The sequence below is a fragment of the Myxine glutinosa genome, chromosome 11 (assembly GCF_964187855.1).
Source record: "Myxine glutinosa chromosome 11, kmMyxGlut1.1, whole genome shotgun sequence".
Classification (NCBI taxonomy): Eukaryota; Metazoa; Chordata; class Myxini; order Myxiniformes; family Myxinidae; genus Myxine; species Myxine glutinosa.
The window spans coordinates 5,902,412-5,929,740 of NC_136271.1; the positions used below are offsets into that span (position 1 = coordinate 5,902,412).

The following is a 27,329-nucleotide window of genomic DNA, read 5'->3' on the forward strand; positions in this document are numbered from 1 at the left end:
GAGAAAGTAGATGGGAGGGTTTTCCAGTCGGTCTTTTTGGAGAGACATGGTAAGTGTGAGATTTGTCAGGATTGAAAGACATGTTCCACTTGTTTGACCAGTCTGTGATTTTGTCCAGGTCTGCAGAGAGTGAGGAGGCTGCAGACTGCTGATCTGAGAGATGAGGAATGGAGTGGCAGAGAGTTGAATCATCAGCAAAGAGATAGAGAGGATTTTCAAGAGAGTCAGAGAGATCATTGATGAAGACCAGAAAAAGCACAGGGCCAAGAACACTGCCTTGGCGAACTCCAGCCTGAACAGGAAGGGGAGATGAGAGAACCCCATTCAGGGCCACACGTTGACTATGACTAGAGAGGAAGTCCGCAAGCCGTGCGTGGAGATTTCCATGGATACCATAGGAGGAGAGTTTGGTGTGCAGAGCGGTGTGCCAGACCGTATCCAAGGCACGTGATATGTCAAGGGAGACAGCTTTGATTTCCTGTTTGGCTTTGAGGACCTCCATCCATTGTTGAGACAGCAGAAGCAGCATGTCCAGAGTTGAGTGACCTGGTCCGAAACCAAATTGATGATCAGAGATCAAGCCATTGAAGAAGAGGAAAGATTTGATGTCTGAAGCAATGATGGATTCCATGACTTTGCTGATAATTGGGAGAAGGCTGATTGATCACATTTTTAAAATCACATTTATCACATTGATCACTCGATGCTGATCACATCATTTTGTTTGTCCCAAAAAACTTCCAAAAACAGTGTGATTTCAAGATTTCACCCACCAAACTGAAACAGCAACAAATACAGCCCCAACAATTGCAAAAAAGACGAAAGAAAAATACAAGACAAACTAGAACGGAACTCAGTCGAGAGCATACCTCCGCCTGGTTGGCCATATCACTCAATGGTGAAGAATCACTTGAAATATTAAATACAACAACAACAACATGCATTGTAAGGCCATTTTCCCTTCAAGAGCGGGGGTTAGCCTTGCGGTCCCCATGACAATCTTCTCCATTTTGCCCTATTTTCTGCATCTCTCCTTGTTAACCCCCTTGCCCGCATTTCTTCTTCCACCATCTTTAGCCAAGTCTTTCTCGGTCTTCCCCATCCTCGAATTCCTTCTACATTCATTTCCATCACTCTTCTCAACCAGTCACTTTCATCCTTCCTCAACACATGACCAAACCATCTCAACCTGTTCCTCTTCACAGCATCAATCACAGGCTCTATTCCCATCATCTTTCGCAATTCATCATTTGTCTTCCTCTCTCTCAACGATACTCTGCACATCCACCGAACCATTCTCATTTCCACCCTTTCCAGCCTTCGTTGCTGCTCTACGTTCATTACCCATGTCTCGCTCCCATAAATCATAACACTTCTCGCACATGCCGCATACACCTTTCCCTTCAGCTTCAACGACACTCCCCTCCTCATCAGCACGCCACTCAGTTCCCGAAACTTCTTCCATGCAGATCTCACTCGAGCAACCGTTGCCGAGTCTGATCCACCTTCTCCATTCAGCATGTCTCCGAGGTAGCAAAATGTTTTCACACCTTCCAGCTTCATGCCATCTCCAAGATCCAACTAAACATTTCCTCCATCTGCAGCTCCCTCTGTGCACACCTTGCATTTGCATGTAGCTGCCACACTGGTTAATGACCCTCTCAGACCACTACATTTTTGATGAACCCACTCAGCGCACATTGTACATTGAATTGGAGTTCACTCCGACACCCTTCCTGCACACAGCACATGGCCACTTCCCAGTTCTTTCCACCTCACCACATGCTTTACCACTTGACATCACCTTCGTGTTTCTGATATTCACCTTCAGACCTTTTGTCTCCATACATTCCTTCCACTTGTTCATCTTTTCCTTCAGTCCATCCATACTTTCCGCAATCAACACCAGATCATCTGCATACAACAACTCCCACGGTAAACCCTCCTTTACGTTCTGAGCCAGCACCGATCTTCACGAAAATCTAATTATTTCGTCCCTCTGACATACGCTACCTCTCTGCCAAATTTCGCCCGAATCCGTCCACAACTTTTTGAGATATTTTGTTCACAAACAAACAAACAAATGGACAGACAAACAGACAGCGGTGAAAACATAACCTCCATCCACCTTTGGTGGCAGAGATAAATATCAACAGATGTATAGTGAAGACTGGGAGAAAGACTAAAGAGCATGGAAGTATAAAAAATGTTAGATTGGGGATAGACAAAAAAGGCTCACTGGAATGGCTAAGAGGTCAGCTCACCTGGTGCAGAGAACAAATCATTATAAATGCCCAAGACCAAGGAACACCACACGAATAGCTTTAAGAAAATGGCGGGACTGAGTCAATCGGACAAGTGTAGATTTTGCAAGGTAGAAACAGAGCCTGGAGGCTGAATAGTGCAGAAATTGTACCAGTGATAATTGCGACATCGGGAATGATAAAGAAGAACCTCAAATAGTTTACAACCCATCCCTGGGAACATTACCACAAACAAACTACAGTTGGAGGCGGTCCGGGGCTCGTAAACGATCCTCGAAAGAGCCCTCGAAACAAAACTCAGAAAAAAAAAAAAATTCACAACTTATCCCATGAATCGCAATCCTTCACCGAAACGAAGGTGGATACTTCGAGTTCTGGGAGGACTCCGTTCCACCTTCTGAAACCAGAATTATGGAGATACCAATCGACGACACACATATGCACGCACACACGTAGGTGGATACTTTGAGACCTGGGAGGGCTCTGTTCCACCTTCTGAAATATGGAGATTACAACCAACAACACAATGCGCATTAGTGACTCACCTTTTGATCGCATGCATTCGGCATTTATAGTTTAATTATTATTTGTATTGTTGTTCATTACAATGTAGCTTTGCAGACTCTGTTTGATATTCTATTCACTTGTGGCAATGATTGAGCAGGTTCAAGACACCATATGTTATGTTTTTCTTTCAGTCTGAGTCGAGTATTCTTGAAAGTTCGTTACAAATGGAGGTGGATGCATGCATTACCGAGTTGTGGATAGAGGAGAATGCTTGGAATCAGTTGTTCTACCTGCTGCAAAGTGAAGGTGTTGACGGTGAGCTTATGCAAACTGTAATCCCCATTGACTAACATTTTTTATGGAATAGAGCAACACTTGGCAATGAGGTTTAAGGAAGCCACGTATTGACACGGGAAAGAGTTGGAGGTTGTAAAGGCGTCTCTTCCTTTTTCCATCTAAAAATATTTTCTGTCCCTTCCTTATCTGTGGAGACTTCAACAGCCATTATGCTTCAAATACAGCCCTCTAATCAACAACTGTGGTGTTTCAGCGAAATTGTTTTATGGCACTTCGGAGATGCACACTCTTGTTTTTGCCAACTTGCATATTCTCATATTGATGTAATTTCCTGTTGTATCTAGTAATGTCCTCATTTCCCTTTTAACATCTCTTCCTTCTCTTTCATTCCCCTTAATCTTTTGATTACATCCTCCTGTAGTATACTTGTCAAACTTCCATAAAAAGTTAATCAGGAACTTATTTTGTGTTGGACAGCCTCAGTGGCAGTTCAGTTCAAGAACGTATCAAAATACTTATAGGATTTATTTTTAAATTATTCGGTGGCGGAGGTTATGTTTTCACCCTGTCTGTCGGTCTTTGTCTGTGAGCAGGTTGTCTCAAAAAGTTGTGGACGGATTCGTCCGTCCACTTATTTTATCCGACAAATTTGTTACGGATTCGTCCAACAAAACTTGGTGGACAGGTTGGGTTTGTGACAAGAATTGATTAAATTTAGGTGAAGATCCTTATCTGGATATGGATCCAAGAATTTTAAAAGTGACTTCACCATTTAGTAATAGGGCAAAAACGACACATAGCATGATATCTCAAAAGTTGTGGACTGATTTGGATGAAACTTGGTAGACTGGTTGGGTGTGTGAGGAGGACAAATTGATTATATTTTGGTGAAGATCCAGATCCGGATGTGATTTTTTTAAAACGTGATTCTTCACCATTGAGAGATGGGGGCAAACAACGATGGAGTTGTGTATTGATTTTTAACCAATGTGTCCAAAATTGTTGATTTTTATTTTTGTATCATTACTTGTCCCATACTCAGGATTGCAAAGCACATAGCAAAAGAGAGGTGTGATGTGATGGGGGTGAGTTGCTTGAAGGATGAAGTGGGACAAATCGTTGTCGACACAGATGGAATTAAAGGAAGATGGAAAAGATATATGGAAATGCTGTTGAATACAGAGAATGAATGGGATGGCAACATAGAGAGTAACCCAGTTTTAGGACCGGCAGAGAAGATAACTGAGAAGGAAGTTGAGGAAGCGATAAAAGCAATGAAGAGTGGAAAAGCGGGAGGGCCGACGGGAGTTGTGGGAGATATGTTGAAGGCAGCAGGAAGTTGGGGTGTGAAGAGAATGACAGAGATCTGTAATCTGGTGGTGAAAGAAGGCCGCATTCCAGTGGATTGGGAACTGAGTACCCTCGTCCCTCTATACAAGGGGAAAGGTGACCCTCTGGAGTGTGGCTCGTACCGAGCGATAAAGTTATTGGAGCATGGAATGAAGGTATTGGAAAGGGTGTTGGAGAGGAGGATAAGGAAGAAAGTGAAGATCGACGAAATGCAGTTTGGATTTATGCCAGGAAGAGGAACGACAGATGCGCTTTTCATTGTGAGGCAGTTGCAGGAGAAGTACATGGATAAGAGGAAGAAGTTGTTTTTTGGGTTTGTTGATCTGGAGAAAGCATTCGATAGGGTTCCATGCAAAGTATTGACATGGGCATTGAGGAAGTTAGGAGTGGAGGAATGGTTGATCAGAGTAGTGATGGCAATGTACAAAAGAGCACGCACAGCTGTAAGGACGAAGGACGGGAACAGAGGTGAGTTTGAGGTGAAGGTGGGAGTGCATCAGGGGTCGGTACTAAAAAAAAAAAAAAAACCACCTTTAGAGGCCATTTTTCCCCGCAAGCGGGGGTTGGCCTTTTTCGGGAACTGTGGTTGTTGTTGTTTTTCGGTCCCCTTTTTGAAGCAATGTTTTACGGCCGGATGCCCTTCCTGACGCCAACCCTTTTTGCCGCCTTTAACGACAAGCAGGGAATTACCAGTGAACTGGTACTCAATTAGCCGACCTCGGAAGGATGACAGGCTGAGTCAACCCCCCTGGCGTTAATTCAGCGATTGACCGGGATTCGAACCCAGGATCCTAGGATCCTAAGCCGGCACCCTAGCCGCTAGCCCAACACCAGGGAATACTAAGTACTAAGTCGGTACTAAGTCCACTACTATTTGTAGCTGTGATGGAGGTGCTGGCTCAGACCGTAAAGGAGGGTTTACCGTGGGAGTTGTTGTATGCAGATGATCTGGTGTTGATTGCGGAAAGTATGGATGGACTGAAGGAAAAGATGAACAAGTGGAAGGAATGTATGGAGACAAAAGGTCTGAAGGTGAATATCGGAAAGACAAAGGTGATGGCAAGTGGTAAAGCATGTGGTGAGGGGAAAGAACTGGGAAGTGGCCGTGTGCTGTGTGCAGGAAGGGTGTCGGAGTGAACTCCATTCAATGTACAATGTGTGCTGAGTGGGTTCATCAAAAATGTAGTGGTCTGAGAGGGTCATTAACCAGTGTGGCAGCTACATTCAAATGTAAGGTGTGCACAGAGGGAGCTGCAGATGGAGGAAATGTTGAGTTGGATCTTGGAGACGGCGTGAAGCTGGAAGGTGTGAAAACATTTTGCTACCTCGGAGACATGCTGAATGGAGAAGGTGGATCAGACTCGGCAACGGTTGCTCGAGTGAGATGTGCATGGAAGAAGTTTCGGGAACTGAGTGGCGTGCTGATGAGGAGGGGAGTGTCGCTGAAGCTGAAGGGAAAGGTGTATGCTGCATGTGTGAGAAGTGTTATGATTTATGGGAGCGAGACATGGGTAATGAATGTAGAGCAGCAACGAAGGCTGGAAAGGGTGGAAATGCGAATGGTTCGATGGATGTGCGGAGTATTGTTGAGAGAGAGGAAGACAAATGATGAATTGCGAAAGATGATGGGAATATTGCCTGTGATTGATGCTGTGAAGAGGAACAGGTTGAGATGGTTTGGTCATGTATTGAGGAAGGATGAAAGTGACTGGTTGAGAAGAGTGATGGAAGTTAATGTAGAAGGAAGTAGAGGACGGGGAAGACCGAGAAAGACTTGGCTAAAGATGGTGGAAGAAGAAATGCGGGCAAGGGGGTTAACAAGGAGAGATGCAGAAAATAGGGCAAAATGGAGAAGATTGTCATGGGGACCGCAAGGCTAACCCCCGCTCTAGCAGGGAACATGGCCTTAAAATGCATATGATGATGATGATACTTGTCCCATACGAGTTTCAATGTAGGAGACTATAGGTTTGCTCTCTATCTGTCTGTCTGTCCATCCCACCTGTGGTTTCCATGCTTTTTTTTCCATACCCTTCAACACATTAAACTGCAACTTGGTACATGGCTTTATTATGAAAGGTTACAGAACTAGTTTGAGTTTCGAGGCGTTTCGCTAATTCTTCACAGTTATGCCCTTTTTAGACTTAGAAAATATCACATATTATGCATGGGTCAGTTTTCCAGACGTTTCCCCCCTTACCCTTTAACATATTGAACTGTAACTTGGTACATGGCTTTGTTATAAGTTGCAGAAACTGCAACTTATTCTGTCGCAATTGCTGAGTGCTGGGAACAAGAACATTCATTGGGACAATTAGAGGACATGCACTGCAAAGCAATTCTCCCTCTCAATACTTTCAATCAAGCTGTGAAAGAATGCATTGTGTATGAGCCCATTATTACTGTTGGCATGAGAAGTTACATTAAGCAGAGAACAGAGGACTCGTCAAACTTTAACACACACACACACACACACACACACGCACACGCGCACACACACACACACACACACACACACACACACACACACACACACACACACACACACACACACACACACACACACACACACACACACACACACACACACACCTCAACTTAACCCATTTTAAATTCAAGCTGTAACAGCAAAATTTGAAAAAATTCAAAGGGTGTGAATACTTTCTGAAGATACTGTACAAAACAAACAACAACAACATGCATTTTAAGGCCATTTTCCCTGCTAGAGCGGGGGTTAGCCTTGCGGTCCCCATGACAATCTTCTCCATTTTGCCCTATTTTCTGCATCTCTCCTTGTTAACCCACTTGCCCGCATTTCTTCTTCGACCATCTTTAGCCAAGTCTTTCTCGGTCTTCCCCGTCCTCTACTTTCTTCTACATTTATTTCCATCACTCTTCTCAACCAGTCACTTTCATCCTTCCTCAACCTGTTTCTCTTCACAGCATCCATCACAGGCTCGATTCCCATTATCTTTCGCAAGGCTCTATTCCCATCATCATCATCTTTATGTGCTCTATTCCCATCATCATCATCTTTATGTGCTCTATTCCCATCATCATCATCTTTATGTGCTCTATTCCCATCATCATCATCTTTATGTGCTCTATTCCCATCATCATCATCTTTATGTGCTCTATTCCCATCATCATCATCTTGATGTGCTCTATTCCCATCATCATCATCTTTATGTGCTCTATTCCCATCATCATCATCTTTATGTGCTCTATTCCCATCATCATCATCTTTATGTGCTCTATTCCCATCATCATCATCTTTATGTGCTCTATTCCCATCATCATCATCTTTATGTGCTCCATTCCCACCATCATCATCTTTATGTGCTCCATTCCCACCATCATCATCTTTATGTGCTCTATTCCCACCATCATCATCTTTATGTGCTCTATTCCCACCATCATCATCTTTATGTGCTCTATTCCCATCATCATCAGCTTTATGTGCTCTATTCCCATCATCATCAGCTTTATGTGCTCTATTCCCATCATCATCAGCTTTATGTGCTCTATTCCCATCATCATCATCTTTATGTGCTCTATTCCCATCATCATCATCTTTATGTGCTCTATTCCCATCATCATCATCTTTATGTGCTCTATTCCCATCATCATCATCTTTATGTGCTCTATTCCCATCATCATCATCTTTATGTGCTCTATTCCCATCATCATCATCTTTATGTGCTCTATTCCCATCATCATCAGCTTTATGTGCTCTATTCCCATCATCATCATCTTTATGTGCTCTATTCCCATCATCATCATCTTTATGTGCTCTATTCCCATCATCATCTTTCTGAAGATACTGTGGCAATAACAAATTTGACTTAACTGTTCCAGTACTCTTGGGGGTTGCGGTGGGGGCACTATCGATTGCAAAATGCGACGGGTAAGTACCGCACAGCACACAAAGGCAATAGTTAGTTAATTGAATGTAGAAATTCATAAATTGATGGTCTCCTGGAGCAACAACAACAACAACATGCATTTTAAAGGCCATTTTCCCTGCTAGAGCGGGGGTTAGGCTTGCGGTCCCCATGACAATCTTCTCCATTTTGCCCTATTTTCTGCATCTCTCCTTGTTAACCCCCTTGCCCGCATTTCTTCTTCCACCATCTTTAGCCAAGTCTTTCTCGGTCTTCCCCGTCTTATACTTCCTTCTACATTCATTTCCATCACTCTTCTCAACCAGTCACTTTCATCCTTCCTCAACACGTGACCAAACCATCTCAACCTGTTCCTCTTCACAGCATCAATCACAGGCTCTATTCCCATCATCTTTCGCAATTCATCATTTGTCTTCCTCTCTCTCAACGATACTCTGCACATCCGTTGAACCATTCGCATTTCCACCCTTTCCAACCTTCGTTGCTGCTCTACGTTCATTACCCATGTCTCGCTCCCATAAATCATAACACTACTCACACATGCAGCATGCACCTTTCCCTTCAGCTTCAACGACACTCCCCTCATCATCAGCACGCCACTCAATTCCCGAAACTTCTTCCATGCACATCTCACTCGAGCAACCGTTGCCGAGTCTGATCCACCTTCTCCATTCAGCATGTCTCCGAGGTAGCAAAATGTTTTCACACCTTCCAGCTTCACGCTGTCTCCAAGATCCAACTCAACATTTCCTCCATCTGCAGCTCCCTCTGTGCACACCTTACATTTGAATGTAGCTGCCACACTGGTTAATGACCCTCTCAGACCACTACATTTTTGATGAACCCACTCAGCGCACATTGTACACTGAATGGAGTTCACTCCGACACCCTTCCTACACACAGCACAGGGCCACGTCCCAGTTCTTTCCACCTCACCACATGCTTTACCACTTGCCATCACCTTCGTCTTTCCGATATTCACCTTCAGACCTTTTGTCTCCATACATTCCTTCCACGTGTTCATCTTTTCCTTCAGTCCATCCATACTTTCCGCAATCAACACCAGATCATCTGCATACAACAACTCCCATGGTAAACCCTCCTTTGTGTTCTGAGCCAGCACCTCCATCACAGCTACAAATAGTAGTGGACTTAGTACCGACCCCTGATGCACTCCCACCTTCACCTCAAACTCACCACTGTTCCCGTCCTTCGTCCTTACAGCTGTGCGCGCTCTTTTGTACATTGCCATCACTACTCTGATCAACCATTCCTCCACTCCTAACTTCCTCAATGCCCATGTCAATACTTTGCGTGGAACCCGATCGAATGCTTTCTCCAGATCAACAAACCCAAGAAACAACTTCTTCCTCTTCTCCATGTACTTCTCCTGCAACTGCCTCACAATGAAAAGCGTGTCTGTCGTTCCTCTTCCTGGCATGAATCCAAACTGCATTTCGTCGATCTTCACTTTCTTCCTTATCGTCCTCTCCAACACCCTTTCCAATACCTTCATTCCATGCTCCAATAACTTTGTCGCTCGGTACGAGCCACACTCCAGAGGGTCACCTTTCCCCTTGTATAGAGGGACGAGGGTACTCAGTTCCCAAACCACTGGAATGCGGCCTTCTTTCACCACCAGATTACAGATCTCTGTCATTCTCTTCACACCCCAACTTCCTGCTGCCTTCAACATATCTCCCACAACTCCTGTCGGCCCTCCCGCTTTTCTACCCTTCATTGCTTTTATCGCTTCCTCAACTTCCTTCTCAGTTATCTTCTCTGCCGGTCCTAAAACTGGGTTACTCTCTATGTTGCCATCCCATTCATTCTCTGTATTCAACAGCATTTCCATATATCTTTTCCATCTTCCTTTAATTCCATCTGGGTCGACAACGATTTGTCCCACTTCATCCTTCAAGCAACTCACCCCCATCACATCACACCTCTCTTTCGCTATCTGCTTTGCAATCCTGAATACTGCTTTCTGACCCTCTTCTGAATCCAAGCGTTCTCCGAACATTTTCCTACATGCCTCCTGCGCCTTTGCTACCTCTTTCTTTGCAGCCTTCCTGGCTGCCTTATAACTTTCATGCTCTGCTGTTTCTGCTCCCTTACCCTGCGCCTTCTGCCACTCCTTGAACTTCTTCCTCTTCTCGTCAATCCTCTTTCCAACTTCATCATCCCACCACCATGTTTCCGAGTGCCTCGGTGGTCCTTTTGTCCATCCACATACCTCACCAACGGCTCCCAACAGACTAGCTTTCATTGACATCCAACGACTTTCAAGCTCAACCACATCATCCTCGACCCTACTCAGCCTCTCTTTTAATGCCTCCCTTACTGTCACCTCTTTCAACCTCCACACCTTCATTCTCGGTTGGTACTTCACCCGCCGAACTCTCCTCGCACCTTTCACCCTTACGTCGCAGACAACCAAGTGGTGCTGTGAAACAGCCTCCTCCCCCTGGATCACCTTTGTGTCCCGGAGGTGCCCCCTATCTCGCCTATGCACCATCAGGTAGTCAACGGTTGTCGTCGACCCACCTGACGTGTATGTAACAAGCTTATTCTCTTTCTGGAACTGAGTATTACAAATCAACAAATCAGCTCCATCAGCAAACTCCAAAATCCTTTCACCTTCTCCATTTCTCACACCATATCCGTAACCCCCATGAACTCCGTCAAAACCATCCATACTCCTTCCCACATGTCCATTTAGGTCTCCTCCTACCACAACAACATCCTCATCTTTCACGTTTTCCATCAGCTTCTCTATCGCACACCAGAACTTGTCCTTCTCTTCATCGCTTCGACCAACCTGCGGAGCATATCCCGAGATGACGTTCACCAAGAGCTTTCCAATCATCATTTTCACCATCATCAACATATCACTCACTCTAGTCACACTCACCACACTGTCTACAAACTCCTCAGAAAACAGGACACCAACACCATTCACGCTCTCCGGGCACTCTTGCCACACAAACTTGTATTTCTGTCCCTGCCTACCCTTCACCATTCTCACACCACTTCCCTTCCATCTCGTCTCTTGCACACAACATATGTCCACTCTTCTTCTGACCAATACTTCCACCACTTCTCCTGATCTCCCTGTCATTGTCCCTACATTCCATGTCCCAAACCTCAGAAACCGATCTCCACTTCGGGCTGTACCCTGCGCACATGTAGTTGTAATTGTCATGGTTCTCTTTTTGAGGCAGTGTTTTATGGCCGGATGCCCTTCCTGACGCCAACCCTCTTAGTCGCCTCTTACGACACACAGGGATACGGCGTACCTATTCTTATCCAGTGTACACACTGGGAAACGTTTAAAACATGGAAATTCTGGGGGGACGCGGGGGGGGGGGGGGGGGGGGGCGGCGTCAGTATCACGGCCGCGGTTTAAACATATTTAAAGAAATATTTAAACAAAACCATGAAAAACAATCTGGGAAAAGTCTCTAAGTGAGAACGTGGATTTGAGAAAGCAGGAGCAGAGGTGAAAGAACAAACGAGATTTCGGGGGCGGGGCACAAGTCGAGACGAGGAGGCCGCACGAGACACCAGGCCGCACGAGGCGCGAACAAAGAAACGACTAATTACACACAAATTTGCAACCACTACAAAACCAAAACCAAATAGAAACACACAATAACACATACACAACAAAATACGCAGCGGAAATTTGACAAAGAAACGAACGGGAAAACACTCAAACTTTGATGCCGTGGAGATCGAAGCAAGCCCCGTCGCTCATGGGACCGAAACCGGAAGTCTCCTGGAGCATTGGATATTTATTTTTATTCCTAGGCATCACGTCTCCACAAGCTGGTATGGGATATCGCCCATACCAGCTTTCAATATTCTCTCGTTGCAGCTAGTGTCACATAAAAACTGTGCATCCAGCTCTGCTGTCACCAAGCTTGCAGGTTTTCGGGAAAAGTTAAAGTTCGTTCGCTTTTGAAATCGGTTTGAGCTAGCTAAGCATATTTTAAGTTGAAATGTGTGTGTGCTGAAGTACAGTACAGTGTGCGCCTACACCACACGTTCTGGTCAAGCTTGTTGTTTGCTACCCTCTATGCCGTGACATGTAACTGTATGTGCATGGGACGCACATTCTTTGTGCGATGTGGTGCTATAAGTTCTCGATAAAAGGCAAATATATTCGTGCATTGTGAAAAGCAAAATCAAAACTGTCCACCTGTTCGTGGTCATTCCACTTTCCCTGAAAATGTAGGAATTACACAATTTATGAAAGGTATCTGCACAGATGTTTTATCTAAGGTAAGAAAGAAACATAGCATAGTAAAGCTATGACATCACGATGAGCAAATCATAACTGTGTGCCTGATAATCTCCAATGTTTTTTGCAGTGGACTGCAGGCACAGTGAAAAAGGCATCACTCCACTGATGGTAGCCTCTGCACGAGGCTTGCCATCACAAGTCAAACAGCTCCTGAGCTTCGGTGCTGATCCTCACCTGAAAAATCCCAATGGCATGTGAGCTCTTTGCAAGGATCATATTATTGTTCATGCTTCATGTGAATTCTTTCTGGCACTTTGTATGCATTTTTAAGGATATCATTTTGATCATTCAAAAACAGCTTCTGTTTTCTTCTTCAAAAAAACAAAACAAAGGAAATTGGTGAGTTTGTTGTTGTTGAGCTTAAAATTTAAGCTGGATAGAATGGAGAGCTCAATGGGTAATGTGCTGAAGGGACAGCAAAATGTTTTGAGGGAATGCTTAACCTACATGCTTTGTTACATCCTCCAGGAATGCATTCGACTGGGCAACAAAATATGAACAGTCTAATGTAATGAAACTATTGGAAGCTCACATGTAAGTATAGCTCGTTTAGCTTCTCTCAATCTTCTGCCACACACTTGTAACCATAACACTAACTTCTCTCACTATTAAACCTTTTGGTGTTGTACAAATGGTTTCTATGTTCGAGTAACTTTGTGTATCATTTGCTTTTCCTTTAGCTCGTTGTTGGAGACCATGCATGATAATTTGCTAATGAAGTATATTAGTCTCGGTACAACAAATATACAGAAACCTAGTCTAATGAAAGTCCCTCCCCCACTCTCAAAGGGAAGGGGCCAATTTTAATTGTGTCCAACACCGGCTCACAAGTACCCCCAGTAAGTCATGCTATATGGTGATCGGCCAAGCCGTTTTTGATTCTTTCATATGTACACACAGGCACACATCCTTCCTTCCTTTTTTTAGCTGCCGCCAACGGCTACACAATCCCTCGAATAAGGGAGACCAAAGCAAAAACCAAAGTTCCTATTCACTACCTTGTCATAAGCAACATCTATGCACGGCAAGACCACCTCTGCTGTGGAATCACTTAATGCAGACTTTGCACATCACTGCTCCAGTGCTCCATGCTGCTCTCTGGCACATTTCTCCCATTCTGCTGTACGGCTATGCCTCTTTCTATCACCTTCTCTTCAAAATGCTCTCCTTCTCTCACTCCATATGTCCTGTGAAAATCCATATGTTCTCTGGAGGGTATAAGGCCGTGAAATTGGCGCAGTGGATTGGGAATTGCCTCTGCTGACCAGCAAGAGCAGGTGACATCCATTGGGGGACATGGTGAATTAGATGGGTTTTTGTTTGGAAAAACTTAAATTGTCATCAAGGATGTATCGGCTTTCCTGGAATTACGGACGGGTCGGCTCGCCCGGAATTACGGACGGGTCGGCTCCCCCGGAATTACGGACGGGTCGGCTCCCCCGGAATTACGGACGGGTCGGCTCCCCCGGAATAACGGACGGGTCGGCTCCCCCGGAATAACGGACGGGTCGGCTCCCCCGGAATAACGGACGGGTCGGCTCCCCCGGAATAACGGACGGGTCGGCTCCCCCGGAATAACGGACGGGTCGGCTCCCCCGGAATAACGGACGGGTCGGCTCCCCCGGAATTACGGACGGGTCGGCTCCCCCGGAATTACGGACGGGTCGGCTCCCCCGGAATTACGGACGGGTCGGCTCCCCCGGAATTACGGACGGGTCGGCTCCCCCGGAATTACGGACGGGTCGGCTCCCCCGGAATTACGGACGGGTCGGCTCCCCCGGAATTACGGACGGGTCGGCTCCCCCGGAATTACGGACGGGTCGGCTCCCCCGGAATTACGGACGGGTCGGCTCCCCCGGAATTACGGACGGGTCGGCTCCCCCGGAATTACGGACGGGTCGGCTCCCCCGGAATTACGGACGGGTCGGCTCCCCCGGAATTACGGACGGGTCGGCTCCCCCGGAATTACGGACGGGTCGGCTCCCCCGGAATTACGGACGGGTCGGCTCCCCCGGAATTACGGACGGGTCGGCTCCCCCGGAATTACGGTAGGACCGACTTCCCCGGAATTGGTGTATTTTTGTTTGTGACTCCTGTAAACTCACTCCACTAGGTGGCGCTATACAATAAACTTTTACATTTAGGCAATACACATCACATTAATAAGTTGTTGTATTTACCTTTTCCATTTGAGCCAATCATTTTTTTTCTGGTCTAGAGATAATGTGGATGAATATGTCGAGGGCTCAGGCTGTGGGGAGGAATTGAAGCTCTTGCAAGCCTATCATCACAGCTTTGATGATGAACAAGTGGATATCAACCTCATCTTGCACATTCTGGACTGCATCTGCAAGAGCTCCACGGAAGGTCTTTTTTCTTTTTTCTTTTTTTCTTCACTGAGCGTTATTTATTTTTCTTAAAATGTCGCTGTTCTGTGACGGGGCAATAGTGCATTTATTGAAAGGGGAAATTTTCTCGAGTCTATCTGTAAAACCAGTCTAAAAGCTTTGGCTTGTTGTGCATTTTTATGGGAATTAACTTCCATACTGGAGTGTAAATGAGGCTTGAAACATACAAACTGCATTGAACAACCAGTGGAATTTGATGTACATGAGACACATTAAAGTAGACAACATTAAAGTAGTTGTCGGTAAACTTAATATTATTATTACTCATTACTACGGCTGCGTGGTTTGGGGCCATTGTCACCACCTATAGGTGGAACACCGACAGACTAATATATGTGGACAACATTGTTGAGTTACGAACTTGAGAAAATACAATGTTATCCCATTAATCCTGTTTGACTTTCTCGCATCTCATAGTCTTGATTGTGTATGTGGTAGTCGTGAGATTCCTCTTTTTTTTTCTTCTTCTTTTTTTTTTTTTGGGATACTGAATCGAGGCTCGTGAAAGAGCTGACACTTACTTCACAAACAAATCAACCAGACAAACAAAATATATAAAAAGAGGGAGCGGAAGACAAGATGGGGAGAGAAGGGGAAGCACACAAACACTTGAGAGCACACAACATTTGAGAGCAGGGAGATGTGTGTGAGGGAGAGGGCTTGGGCGGAGGAGGCGTGGGAGGGGGGGGGGGGGGGGGTGGGAGAAGTATAAAACACAACGACACCAAGGACTTCCAGGACAGAAGTTGGTATTTCAAAAAAGTGGAATTGGGGTGAAATTAGCGGGGGTAGAAAAGATCAAGGTTTTGGATGGGGGAAGATAAGAGATGGTGGTGAACAGCTGTTTTAAAGACCTGGAGGGTGGAGTGGGATTGAAGAGAGTGAGGGAGTTTGTTCCAGAGGTGGGAGAAAAGAGGAATGAAGGAGTGAAGGTGAGCAGAGAATCTTGATTTTGGCAGTTTAACCATAAGAGGGTTGCAGGCAGATCTTGTGCAACTTGTAGGAATATTTGCGGGACAGAGCCCAGAGAGAGCTGGGGGGGGGGGGGGGGGGCAAGGCCAGAGAGGAGTCGGTAGAAGACGGAAAGACCACCAACCTGCCTGCGGTGAGTGAGTGAGAGGCCCTTGGAGCTAGCTTCATCGCAGGAGATTCCAATGATTCTGAATGCTTTGGTTTCAACAGCGTGAAGACGAGCTAGGTGTGAGGCAGGAGCACCAGCCCAGAGGGGAGAGCAGTATTCCATTGAGCTGCGGATGAAAGCCTCGTATGTGGTGAGGAGCTCAGGTGTGCCAAGGAAGGACTTCGCACGACAGAGGATGCCCAGTCGGCGACTGGCTTTGGAGGCCAGATTTGAAATGTGGTTTTCCCAGGAAAGATCATGGCAGATAGTGAGACCCAAAAGCTTGACTGACAGAACTTCTTGGAGAGGATTATTCAGAAAGTGGATGGGAGGGTTGTCCAGTCGGTCTTTTCGGAGAGACATCGTAAGAGTGTCAGATTTGTCAGGATTGAAAGACATGTTCCACTTGTTTGCCCAGTCTGTGATTTTGTCCAGGTCTGCAGAGAGTGAGGAGGCTGCAGACTGCCGATCTGAGGGATGAAGAATGGAGCGACAGAGAGTAGAGTCATCAGCAAAGAGATAGAGAGGATTTTCAAGAGAGTCAGAGAGATCATTGATGAAGACCAGAAAAAGCACAGGGCCCAGAACACTGCCTTGGGGAACTCCAGCCTGAACAGGAAGAGGAGATGAGAGAAACCCATTCAGGGCCACACGTTGACTACGACTAGAGAGGAAGTCCGCCAGCCATGCGTGGAGATTTCCATGGATACCAAAAGAGGAGAGTTTGGTGAGCAGAGCGGGGTGCCAGACCGTATCGAAGGCACGTGATATGTCAAGGGAGACAGCTCCGATTTCCTGTTTGGCATTGAGGACCTCCATCCATTGTTGAGAAAGCAGAAGCAGTATATCCAGAGTAGAGTGACCAGGTCTGAAACCAAATTGATGATCAGAGATCAAGCTATTGGAGAAGAGGAAAGATTTCATATCTGAAGCAATGATGGATTCCATGACTTTGCTGATAATTGGGAGAAGGCTGATTGGTCTGTAGTTGCTAGGATCTGTTTTTGCACCTTTTTTGTGCAAAGCGGTGATGTTCACAGATTTCCAAGCAGATGGCAGATGACCTTGAGCAAAAGAGAGGGTGAAGAGAACAGAGAGAGGGAGTGAAAGAGCGGAAGAACAGGATTTTAGGACCCGTGGGCTGATGCCGTCAGGTCCAGTTGCAGAATCAGAGTCGAGGGTTGACAGAAACTTTTCCACCTTGTCAGGAGGAAAGGACACAGAGTCCTGGAGCAGCTGGCTACGACTGGGTACGGTGGGTACAGAGACGGATGGGTTTGGGACACAAGATTTAGAGGCAAACACAGAGTTGAGGCATTCAGCTTTTTCACGTGCGGAGTCACCCGTTTGGCCGTTTGAGGTGAGGGAGGGGATGGAGGGGGAACAAACACCAGAAATAGATTTGACCAGACGCCACCAGGATTTGGAAGAGGGAGACAGATAAGAGAGTTCTGTCCTGAGAATGGAGAGATATTGTTTCCTGGCTCTCCTGAGGGTGGACACACTTGTTTCGGGCTTTGTGAAAGGAAATGAGATTTCCTTCCGTTGGATTTGCTTTCCAGGAGACGAAAGCAAGTTGTTTCTGGGCAATAGCCTCACCACAAGATTCCGTGTACCATGGACGGGAGGAAGGGTATGACAACTGAAGACGAGATGGGATAAATCTGTGCATGAGAGAGAGCAATTTACTTTGGAAGAATTCCCAGGATGAGTTGATGTCAGAGGCGGTAGAGATGGGAGACCAGTCCAGATGAATGATGGCTGCTTGAAGACCGTGCCAGTTGGCCTGAGTGAAATGCCAGATTCGTCGACGCTGAGGAGGCTCTCTGAGAATGGTCAGAGAGATGTCCACTTTAACAAGCACATGATCAGATGAGCCGATTGGAGCAGAAGAAGAGCAGCAGACATTTTCAGGGAAGTTAGTCATAACCAAGTCCAGAAGAGAAGATGCTCCGTTGACTGAGATCCGGGTCGGGAAATTGACAGATTGTGTCAGTCCCAGTGAGTCACAGAAGTCCTTTGCTGAAGAGCCATGGCTGGTGAGAGAGGTACCCACACCCAGCCAACTGGCATGGTGACAATTGAAATCACCACATATGAGGAAGAGAGAGTTGGGATGGGTAGATAGAAGTTGGTCCATATTATCAGACAGCGAGATGTAGATGGAGTCATCACTGTTTGGTGGACAGTACAACACACATATGAACAAAAGGTGGGAGTGAAGGGGAAGCCGTAGCCAAAGGTATTCCTGGGGGTGAGGTGGAGAGAGGGCAGTGCAGGGCGAGTGAGGAAGAGAGTTTTTTTATAAAGATAGCAACCCCCCCCCCCCCCCCCCCCCTCCAGGACGAGGCTCAGGTCTATCATACTGGAGGAGGGAGTAACCTGGGAGAGATACCAAGGAATCAGAGACATCATGAAGGAGGAAAGTTTATGTAAAGCAGATCACGTCTGGTTTGTCAGAAGCAACCTGTATGGAGAGATCAGTCAAGTTTGAGCGAAGGCCCTGGATGTTTGAGGTCCATACTGTTAAAGAAGAGGAAGGGGGAGCATCGGATACAGAACAGGGGTGGGGGGGGGGGGGCGGTAGGGAGAGCTGTTGAAGGTGTGTCAGAGATTTCAAAATAGCTTGGAGAAAGGGAAGAATGGGGTGGACAAAAGGTTTGATGGTGATTGGGTGAGGTGCAGTGAGGTGTTATTTGAGGAGGGGGAAGAGTGAGGCAGAAGGTTGAGGGAGATGAAGGTGAAAGTTGGAAGGGGCAAGAAGCGGGGAGGACGCTTTGAGGAGGAGGGGTGAGCGGGTAGTCTAGGCGGGGAGGAGTGAGGGAGAGTCTCGGAGGGGAGGCGTGTGGTGGGAGTTTAGGAGGGAAGGGGCAAGGGGGGAGATCTGTAAGGGATGGGTGATGGGGAAGATTTGGAGGGGAGGGGCAATGGGGAAGATTTGAAAGAGATGGGTGATGGGGATGATTTGTAGGGGAGGGGCAAGGGGGTAGATTTAGAGGGGTGGGGTGATGGGGAAGTTTTGGAGGGGAGGGGTGATGGGGAAGTTTTGGAGGGAAGGGGTGATGAGGAAGATTTGGAGGGGAGGGGCAAGGGGGTGGATTTGGAGGGGAGGGGTGATGGGGAAGATTTGGAGGGGAGGGGTGAGATTGGATTTTGAAAAACTAGGGCATGCCCGTACTATATATATATCTAAAATTATATCCCCCCCCCCCCCCCCTCTATTTACATGAAATGGTTTGGTCCAAAGCGAACGGCTTGCGAGTACGGTGACAATCCCCCCCCTCTATTTACATGAAATGGTTTGGTCCAAAGCGAACGGCTTCCGGAGTTTGGTAAAGAAATCGCCATCGCGTGCACAAACGCGCAGGAAAGCGAATGAATCGCAAATTCGTTTTTATTAGTTTTAAAACATAGTTTAACGCCAACATAGCGCCAACATAGTTTGCAAACGTGAAATAAATGAATACGCTGTCAAATGTGCCGTCCGAGGCAGCGTGTGTTCGGCACGTTCGGCACACGCGATAACTCGCTGCTCGCTGATTGGTTGAATCGTTTTTTGGACATAGCTCGGTAAGTACTTGTCCGATTAATATTAAACCTTGAAAAGGCACATCCTCGGGTCCCCAGCAATATACCTGGCAAGTTAAAAGTATATCGGACCCGTGGTTGTCGAGAAACAGCGGTCACAGACACACAGACACACAGACACACAGACACACAGACACACAGACACACAGAGATTGCTGGAATTATAGATAGATGTACGATTAATGGGAAACGAACATTTATTGCAAAATGAGTTTCTTGAGACCTTCGAGTCAAAAATAAGTTTTAGGATGCTGAAGGATGGGTGGAGTTCTGGAGAGTTTAGGGAATGTATGAAAGAGGCACTGTAACTGTAAGAGATGGAATTTTTTTTTGGAATGAATAGATTTGGTGAGCAAGTCGAAAGCATCCTTTTATAGAAGAAGAAGAAAAAGGTGTTATAGTATATGACAGAATACAGTTCTTCAGGGGAGAGTTGAAACATTTTTTAACGACGTGAACACATGATCACGAACAACGTGGTCGAAGAACGAACGAACAAATAAGAACGAACAACGGATAAGAACAGAGAAGGGAATTTTTTTTTGGTTTATTTTTATTTTTATTTTTTGAGTTGAGATGAAAACAGAGACAGACCGAACGTGAAACGTGAAAAACAGAGACCGAAAGTAATTGCGAGCGCAATTGAAGAACCGCTGAGACAGCAACAAAGCCTCAAGCCAAGGTCAGACACGGTAGCCTCCTAGTACTACACTAGGCCTCAGAATACGCGACACGGACTAACCGACGATCTGTACACAGGTATGAAAAACCAACACCAAGAATACTATTAAAGAAAGACACACCAATAGTTACACACACCGAAAGAAAGATACAGTTTCGACAAAAACAATTGTGAAAAGTTACTTAGCTTCGAAAGCGTGCGCGCGTGGACAGCTTTGAAGAGACGTGACCTCCAATCTTGAAGAGACGTGACTTCTTGCCATGCTTACCTCTGTGTCCAGGTGCCGTTCTTGTATTCTTGCCTGGGTACAGTGAGATTGTGTTGCTTCGTGATCGCCTGCTTTATGATGATCAACGATTCTGTGAACAGAAGCACAGGTACTTGTGGGGCGGTGGCACGCGTACTTCAACAATAGGTTAATCTGCTCGTTTTGAGTTCGAACAAGTGAGATTGCTGTGATATTTACTTAGTTTAGCAAATGTCCATAACTTGACTTATCCAAGCAAAGCTTGGTCACCATCACCACCATTTTCAACCCACAGTGACTTTGTTCCCGTTATTTCCTTTTTTTATACACCAGGTTACAGTTGTTCACATTGCACTCCAACCTGCAAACTTCCGATCAGAAACGGGTCCTCAAGCCAGCTTACCCAGGCACTAGAAAGATCGTAAGATATATTTATATATTTAACCCCACACTTAAAAAAAAAAAAAATGGGGGATATTGTAATCGAGTCTGTCCGTTCGTCACAGTATCACCTCATAAACGGTTGTGCAGAAATTCACCAAATTTGGTTGTTATCACCACATGGCATGAAGGTGCAATAGCAGTATTCATTTTGGCCCTGCCTCCCGAGGGCTGGGTCAAAAGGTCAAGTACCAGAAATGCAACTATGGGCACATTTTAAAACATTTTAAATGAAACTTTGGATATGCAGTCAACATTGCGGGACGCATGAAATGTAATGCGTTTTTGGATTTGACCTCCGATTCATGCCCCAGGGGATGGAACCTAGTGTCCATGAGTCAAAACGGGAAATGTTTTTGAACTCAAAATGTGATATTGGGTCAATCCTGGTGGAACGTTTTGCTGTCTTTCAACTTTGCTTTAGGTGGGAAGCATTGGGATTTGCAATGGCGCCATCGACCTCGCTCTAGTTTGCTCTTGCCACCACCTTCACTCAAGTTTGCTCTTGCCACCACCTTCACTCGAATTTCCTCTTGCCACCACCTTCACTCTAATTTGCTCTTGCCACCACCTTCACTCTAGTTTGCTCTTGCCACCACCTTCACTCTAGTTTGCTCTTGCCACCACCTTCACTCTCGTTTGCTCTTGCCACCACCTTCGCTCTAATTTCCTCTTGCCACCACCTTCACTCTAATTTCCTCTTGCCACCACCTTCACTCTAATTTGCTCTTGCCACCACCTTCACTCTAGTTTGCTCTTGCCACCACCTTCACTGTAGTTTGCTCTTGCCACCACCTTCGCTCTAATTTCCTCTTGCCACCATCTTCACTCTAGTTTGCTCTTGCCACCACCTTCACTCTAGTTTGCTCTTGCCACCACCTTCATTCTAGTTTGCTCTTGCCACCACCTTCACTCTAGTTTGCTCTTGCCACCACCTTCACTCTAGTTTGCTCTTGCCACCACCTTCGCTCTAGTTACCCTCGCCAGAGGAGAGGGTATTGCATTTGGGTCCGTTTTTTGTTTGTCCGCACAGAATAAGTATGCTTTTCTCAGCAACCGTTCGTCCAATTGACAGGAAATCTTCACCATAGCTGCGGCTCCTCCTGTAGAATTTTTTTAAATGATAATTATGACGTCATAATTCCTTCACTCTTGTTTTCTCTCGCCATTGACTTCGCTCTAGTTTTCTCTAGCCATTGACTTCGCTCTCGTTTTCTCGAGCCATTGATTTCGCTCTAGTTTTCTCTAGCCATTGACTTCGCTCTAGTTTTCTCGAGCCATTGACTTCGCTCTCGTTTTCTCGAGCCATTGATTTCGCTCTAGTTTTCTCTAGCCATTGACCACTCTCGTTTTCTCGAGCCATTGATTTCGCTCTAGTTTTCTCTAGCCATTGATTTCGCTCTTGTTTTCTCTAGCCATTGACCACTCTCGTTTTCTCGAGCCATTGATTTCGCTCTAGTTTTCTCTAGCCATTGACCACTCTCGTTTTCTCGAGCCATTGATTTCGCTCTAGTTTTCTCTAGCCATTGATTTCGCTCTTGTTTTCTCGAGCCATTGATTTCGCTCTAGTTTTCTCTAGCCATTGATTTCGCTCTTGTTTTCTCGAGCCATTGATTTCGCTCTAGTTTTCTCTAGCCATTGACCACTCTCGTTTTCTCGAGCCATTGATTTCGCTCTAGTTTTCTCTAGCCATTGATTTCGCTCTTGTTTTCTCTAGCCATTGACCACTCTCGTTTTCTCGAGCCATTGATTTCGCTCTAGTTTTCTCTAGCCATTGACCACTCTCGTTTTCTCGAGCCATTGATTTCGCTCTAGTTTTCTCTAGCCATTGACCACTCTCGTTTTCTCGAGCCATTGATTTCGCTCTAGTTTTCTCTAGCCATTGACCGCTCTCGTTTTCTCGAGCCATTGATTTCGCTCTAGTTTTCTCTAGCCATTGACCACTCTCGTTTTCTCGAGCCATTGATTTCGCTCTTGTTTTCTCTAGCCATTGACCACTCTCGTTTTCTCGAGCCATTGATTTCGCTCTAGTTTTCTCTAGCCATTGACCACTCTCGTTTTCTCGAGCCATTGATTTCGCTCTAGTTTTCTCTAGCCATTGACCGCTCTCGTTTTCTCGAGCCATTGATTTCGCTCTTGTTTTCTCTCGCCATTGACTTCGCTCTAGTTTTATCTAGCCATTGACCGCTCTCGTTTTCTCTCGCCATTGACTTCACTCTTGTTTTCTCTCGCCATTGACTTAGCTCTAGTTTTCTCTAGCCATTGACCGCTCTCGTTTTCTCTCGCCATTGACTTCACTCTTGTTTTCTCTCGCCATTGACTTCGCTCTAGTTTTATCTAGCCATTGACTTCGCTCTCGTTTTCTCTCGCCATTGACTTCGCTCTTGTTTTCTCTCGCCATTGACTTCGCTCTAGTTTTATCTAGCCATTGACTTCGCTCTCGTTTTCTCTCGCCATTGACTTCGCTCTTGTTTTCTCTCGCCATTGACTTCGCTCTTGTTTTCTCTAGCCATTGACTTCGCTCTAGTTTTATCTAGCCATTGACTTCGCTCTTGTTTTCTCTCGCCATTGACTTCGCTCTAGTTTTATCTAGCCATTGACTTCGCTCTCGTTTTCTCTCGCCATTGACTTCGCTCTCGTTTTCTCTCGCCATTGACTTCACTCTTGTTTTCTCTCGCCATTGACTTCACTCTTGTTTTCTCTCGCCATTGACTTCGCTCTTGTTTTCTCTCGCCATTGACTTCGCTCTCGTTTTCTCTCGCCATTGACTTCACTCTTGTTTTCTCTCGCCATTGACTTCGCTCTTGTTTTCTCTCGCCATTGACTTCGCTCTCGTTTTCTCTCGCCATTGACTTCGCTCTTGTTTTCTCTCGCCATTGACTTCGCTCTAGTTTTATCTAGCCATTGACTTCACTCTTGTTTTCTCTCGCCATTGACTTCGCTCTTGTTTTCTCTCGCCATTGACTTCGCTCTCGTTTTCTCTCGCCATTGACTTCGCTCTAGTTTTATCTAGCCATTGACTTCGCTCTCGTTTTCTCTCGCCATTGACTTCGCTCTAGTTTTATCTAGCCATTGACTTCACTCTTGTTTTCTCTCGCCATTGACTTCGCTCTTGTTTTCTCTCGCCATTGACTTCGCTCTAGTTTTATCTAGCCATTGACTTCACTCTTGTTTTCTCTCGCCATTGACTTCGCTCTTGTTTTCTCTCGCCATTGACTTCGCTCTCGTTTTCTCTCGCCATTGACTTCGCTCTAGTTTTCTCTAGCCATTGACTTCGCTCTAGTTTTATCTAGCCATTGACTTCGCTCTCGTTTTCTCTCGCCATTGACTTCGCTCTCGTTTTCTCTCGCCATTGACTTCACTCTTGTTTTCTCTCGCCATTGACTTCACTCTTGTTTTCTCTCGCCATTGACTTCGCTCTTGTTTTCTCTCGCCATTGACTTCGCTCTCGTTTTCTCTCGCCATTGACTTCACTCTTGTTTTCTCTCGCCATTGACTTCGCTCTTGTTTTCTCTCGCCATTGACTTCGCTCTCGTTTTCTCTCGCCATTGACTTCGCTCTTGTTTTCTCTCGCCATTGACTTCGCTCTAGTTTTATCTAGCCATTGACTTCACTCTTGTTTTCTCTCGCCATTGACTTCGCTCTTGTTTTCTCTCGCCATTGACTTCGCTCTCGTTTTCTCTCGCCATTGACTTCGCTCTTGTTTTCTCTCGCCATTGACTTCGCTCTAGTTTTATCTAGCCATTGACTTCACTCTTGTTTTCTCTCGCCATTGACTTCGCTCTTGTTTTCTCTCGCCATTGACTTCGCTCTAGTTTTATCTAGCCATTGACTTCGCTCTCGTTTTCTCTAGCCATTGACTTCGCTCTAGTTTGCTCTAGCTTGCTCTAGACATCAACTTTGCTCCATTTACCCTTGCTGAGGAACCATGTGGTAATTGTGAATGTATTTATTTTGAGAGCCAAGTAAGGCAGATTTGCAAATGCTTTCAAACCAATTTTCTTGTTTTTGTTTTTTCAGATTCTTTCTACAAATATAGCAGAAACAAGTATAACGGTGAATGATGTGGTATTTGTGATCGATTCTGGGAGAGTAAAGGAGGTGGGTGCAAGTTGGACTTGAACATGCATGTTTTTCAAGCCAGTGAAATTTAACTTTCTTGTCATGTGACCAAAGTATTGTACATCTTGTACATTGCAGCACTGAGGTTTCCAGTCGTACATATTACCACTTAGTTTTTCTGTGATTTAAAATACTGTGAAATCCCGACATTCGCGGTTCATAAAATGTGACCTGCCTCCACATTTGCGGCCCTGTGCTTTGCATATTCTTGGTTTTTTTGTAGGCGCAAAAAACATCCCCCAGCTGTGGCTTGCATGACAGTTCGAAAACCATCTTGCCGTCAGCTGCTCATAAACACAAAGCAGCTTAACCAACCATCCCCCACCAACCGCATGCATCATCATCATTATCATCATCGGGTCATCTGATCGGACATGATAATGCCGCGCGCATAACAGTGACAAAACAATCTTTCCCGAGCGACGCATAAACCATTTCCCACCAGCCGTGCGTGCAAACCACTAATAAAATCCTCTTCTACGAGCCACATATAAACCACCTCCAGCCATGCACAAACCATTTCCCATCAGCCGCGCACCTAAAACTAGAGGAAGATGCGGTATTCTGTATTGTCTTACAAAGACGGACGTTGAGTTTAAATTGCATAATTTTAAACGTCCTGGCATCACAGTCCTTGTGTTAGAATTTCATTTTATTTCAGATCCAAAACAAAAGTTCATTTTTACTTATCGTACCATGAAACAGCTTTGCTGATTGGAGCAAGATTTACACTTTGGGGCTGTGGCTGCTCAGCGAGGCTGGTTCATGGTACGGTAAGTAAAAATGAACTTTTGTTTTGGATCTGAAATAAAATGAAATTCTAACACAAGTACGGTGATGCCAGGAAGTTTAGAATTATGCAATTTAAACTCAACGTCTATCTTTGTGTTAAAAAATAGGTCATGATGTTCAGATGTCTGTCCGTCCGTTCATTCGTCCGTTAACTTTTTGCTATTTTTCCTACTCCTCCCTTATCACCTGGCTGATTGTTCTGAAACTAAACACATTAATACAATACAGTAGCCCGCACAATTGCTCAAGATTCAATTTTTCAATTTCAAATCAAGCGGGCTCCCCCAGGGTGGTTACCCCCTGAAGCTTCGGATACCTTTACTCGTCCCTTATTTACCAACTGACTTCTCTGAAACCCGATACAGTCCTTCTACCCGATGGTCCGCAGAATCGCTCGGTCTTACATTTTATAATTTCATATTTTTTGAATTCAGATCATGGGGTCTCTCTCCCAAGTCAGTGAGTCTGTAAACACTTCAGTCATTATCACTTGAACCAAACACACAATTGTGTTGAAACTTTGCCACAAGCTTCATATCTGATGCCTAACGAAGGTATATTGACTATAATAATATATTATAGTATTATTATATTGGATGATGCCTAACGAAGGTATATTGACTGCCGGCATCAAAATCTATGCTCATTAAGGGGGTATGGTCTAGCGGTGTGGGGAGGGGGGTCTGACCCCTCCCCCCACAATATAGGTATTTGCTCTCTTCCCCGAAACTGTACACACTATTTTGATGAAACTTGGCCACAGGCTTCATATCTGATGCTTTACAAAGGTGTATTGACTGCATCAAAATCTGTGCTCATTAAAGGGGTCTACGGGGGTGGTTTTGACCCACCCAAAATAGGTATTTGCTCTCTTCTCCGAAACTACATACACAATTTCAATGAAACTTGATCAGAACCTTCATCACCCATTATGTACCAAAGTTTGTTCACGTCATTAAAATTATATCGGGGTCTGAGAGGATCTGGGGTGGAGGCGGGGGGAGTTTTAGTGACTGCTCCTAATCCAGGTGAGCTTCAGGACCTGTGGTCCTATTTTTGTTTTTAATCCAGTGAGTATTCCAACATTCTTAATTTAATTGACGAATAGATTTACATTTACAGTCACAAGCGCAAACCTGTGAACAACTTCAAGCAAACCATAGGTTTGTTATGTTACCCATATTTCAGTTGATTTTGTTCCTGTTACGTTTTGTTATACGTGCAGCTGGTATGCAATTGAAATATTTTGTGCATTCAAAAACTTTGCAGCGCGCAATTTCCACCTGCCCCCACCCTC

At 45.4% G+C, this 27,329-nt stretch overlaps 1 protein-coding gene across 3 annotated transcripts in view; it reads left to right on the forward strand.

Annotated features, from left to right (window-relative positions):
- YTHDC2 (YTH N6-methyladenosine RNA binding protein C2) overlaps nucleotides 1-27,329 on the forward strand; it is a 155,290-nt gene that overhangs the window by 54,786 nt on the left and 73,175 nt on the right. For all 3 annotated transcript variants that reach the window (XR_013624886.1, XM_078786366.1, XM_078786367.1), the window contains exons 11-17: nucleotides 2,963-3,086; nucleotides 12,700-12,826; nucleotides 13,101-13,166; nucleotides 14,851-14,999; nucleotides 20,711-20,807; nucleotides 21,011-21,098; nucleotides 25,139-25,219. Coding sequence is in view for 2 of the 3 variants with exons in the window: in XM_078786366.1 (XP_078642492.1) it covers nucleotides 2,963-3,086; nucleotides 12,700-12,826; nucleotides 13,101-13,166; nucleotides 14,851-14,999; nucleotides 20,711-20,807; nucleotides 21,011-21,098; nucleotides 25,139-25,219 (732 nt within the window). In the remaining variant the exon portion in view is untranslated. The remainder of the gene's footprint in view (nucleotides 1-2,962; nucleotides 3,087-12,699; nucleotides 12,827-13,100; nucleotides 13,167-14,850; nucleotides 15,000-20,710; nucleotides 20,808-21,010; nucleotides 21,099-25,138; nucleotides 25,220-27,329) is intronic.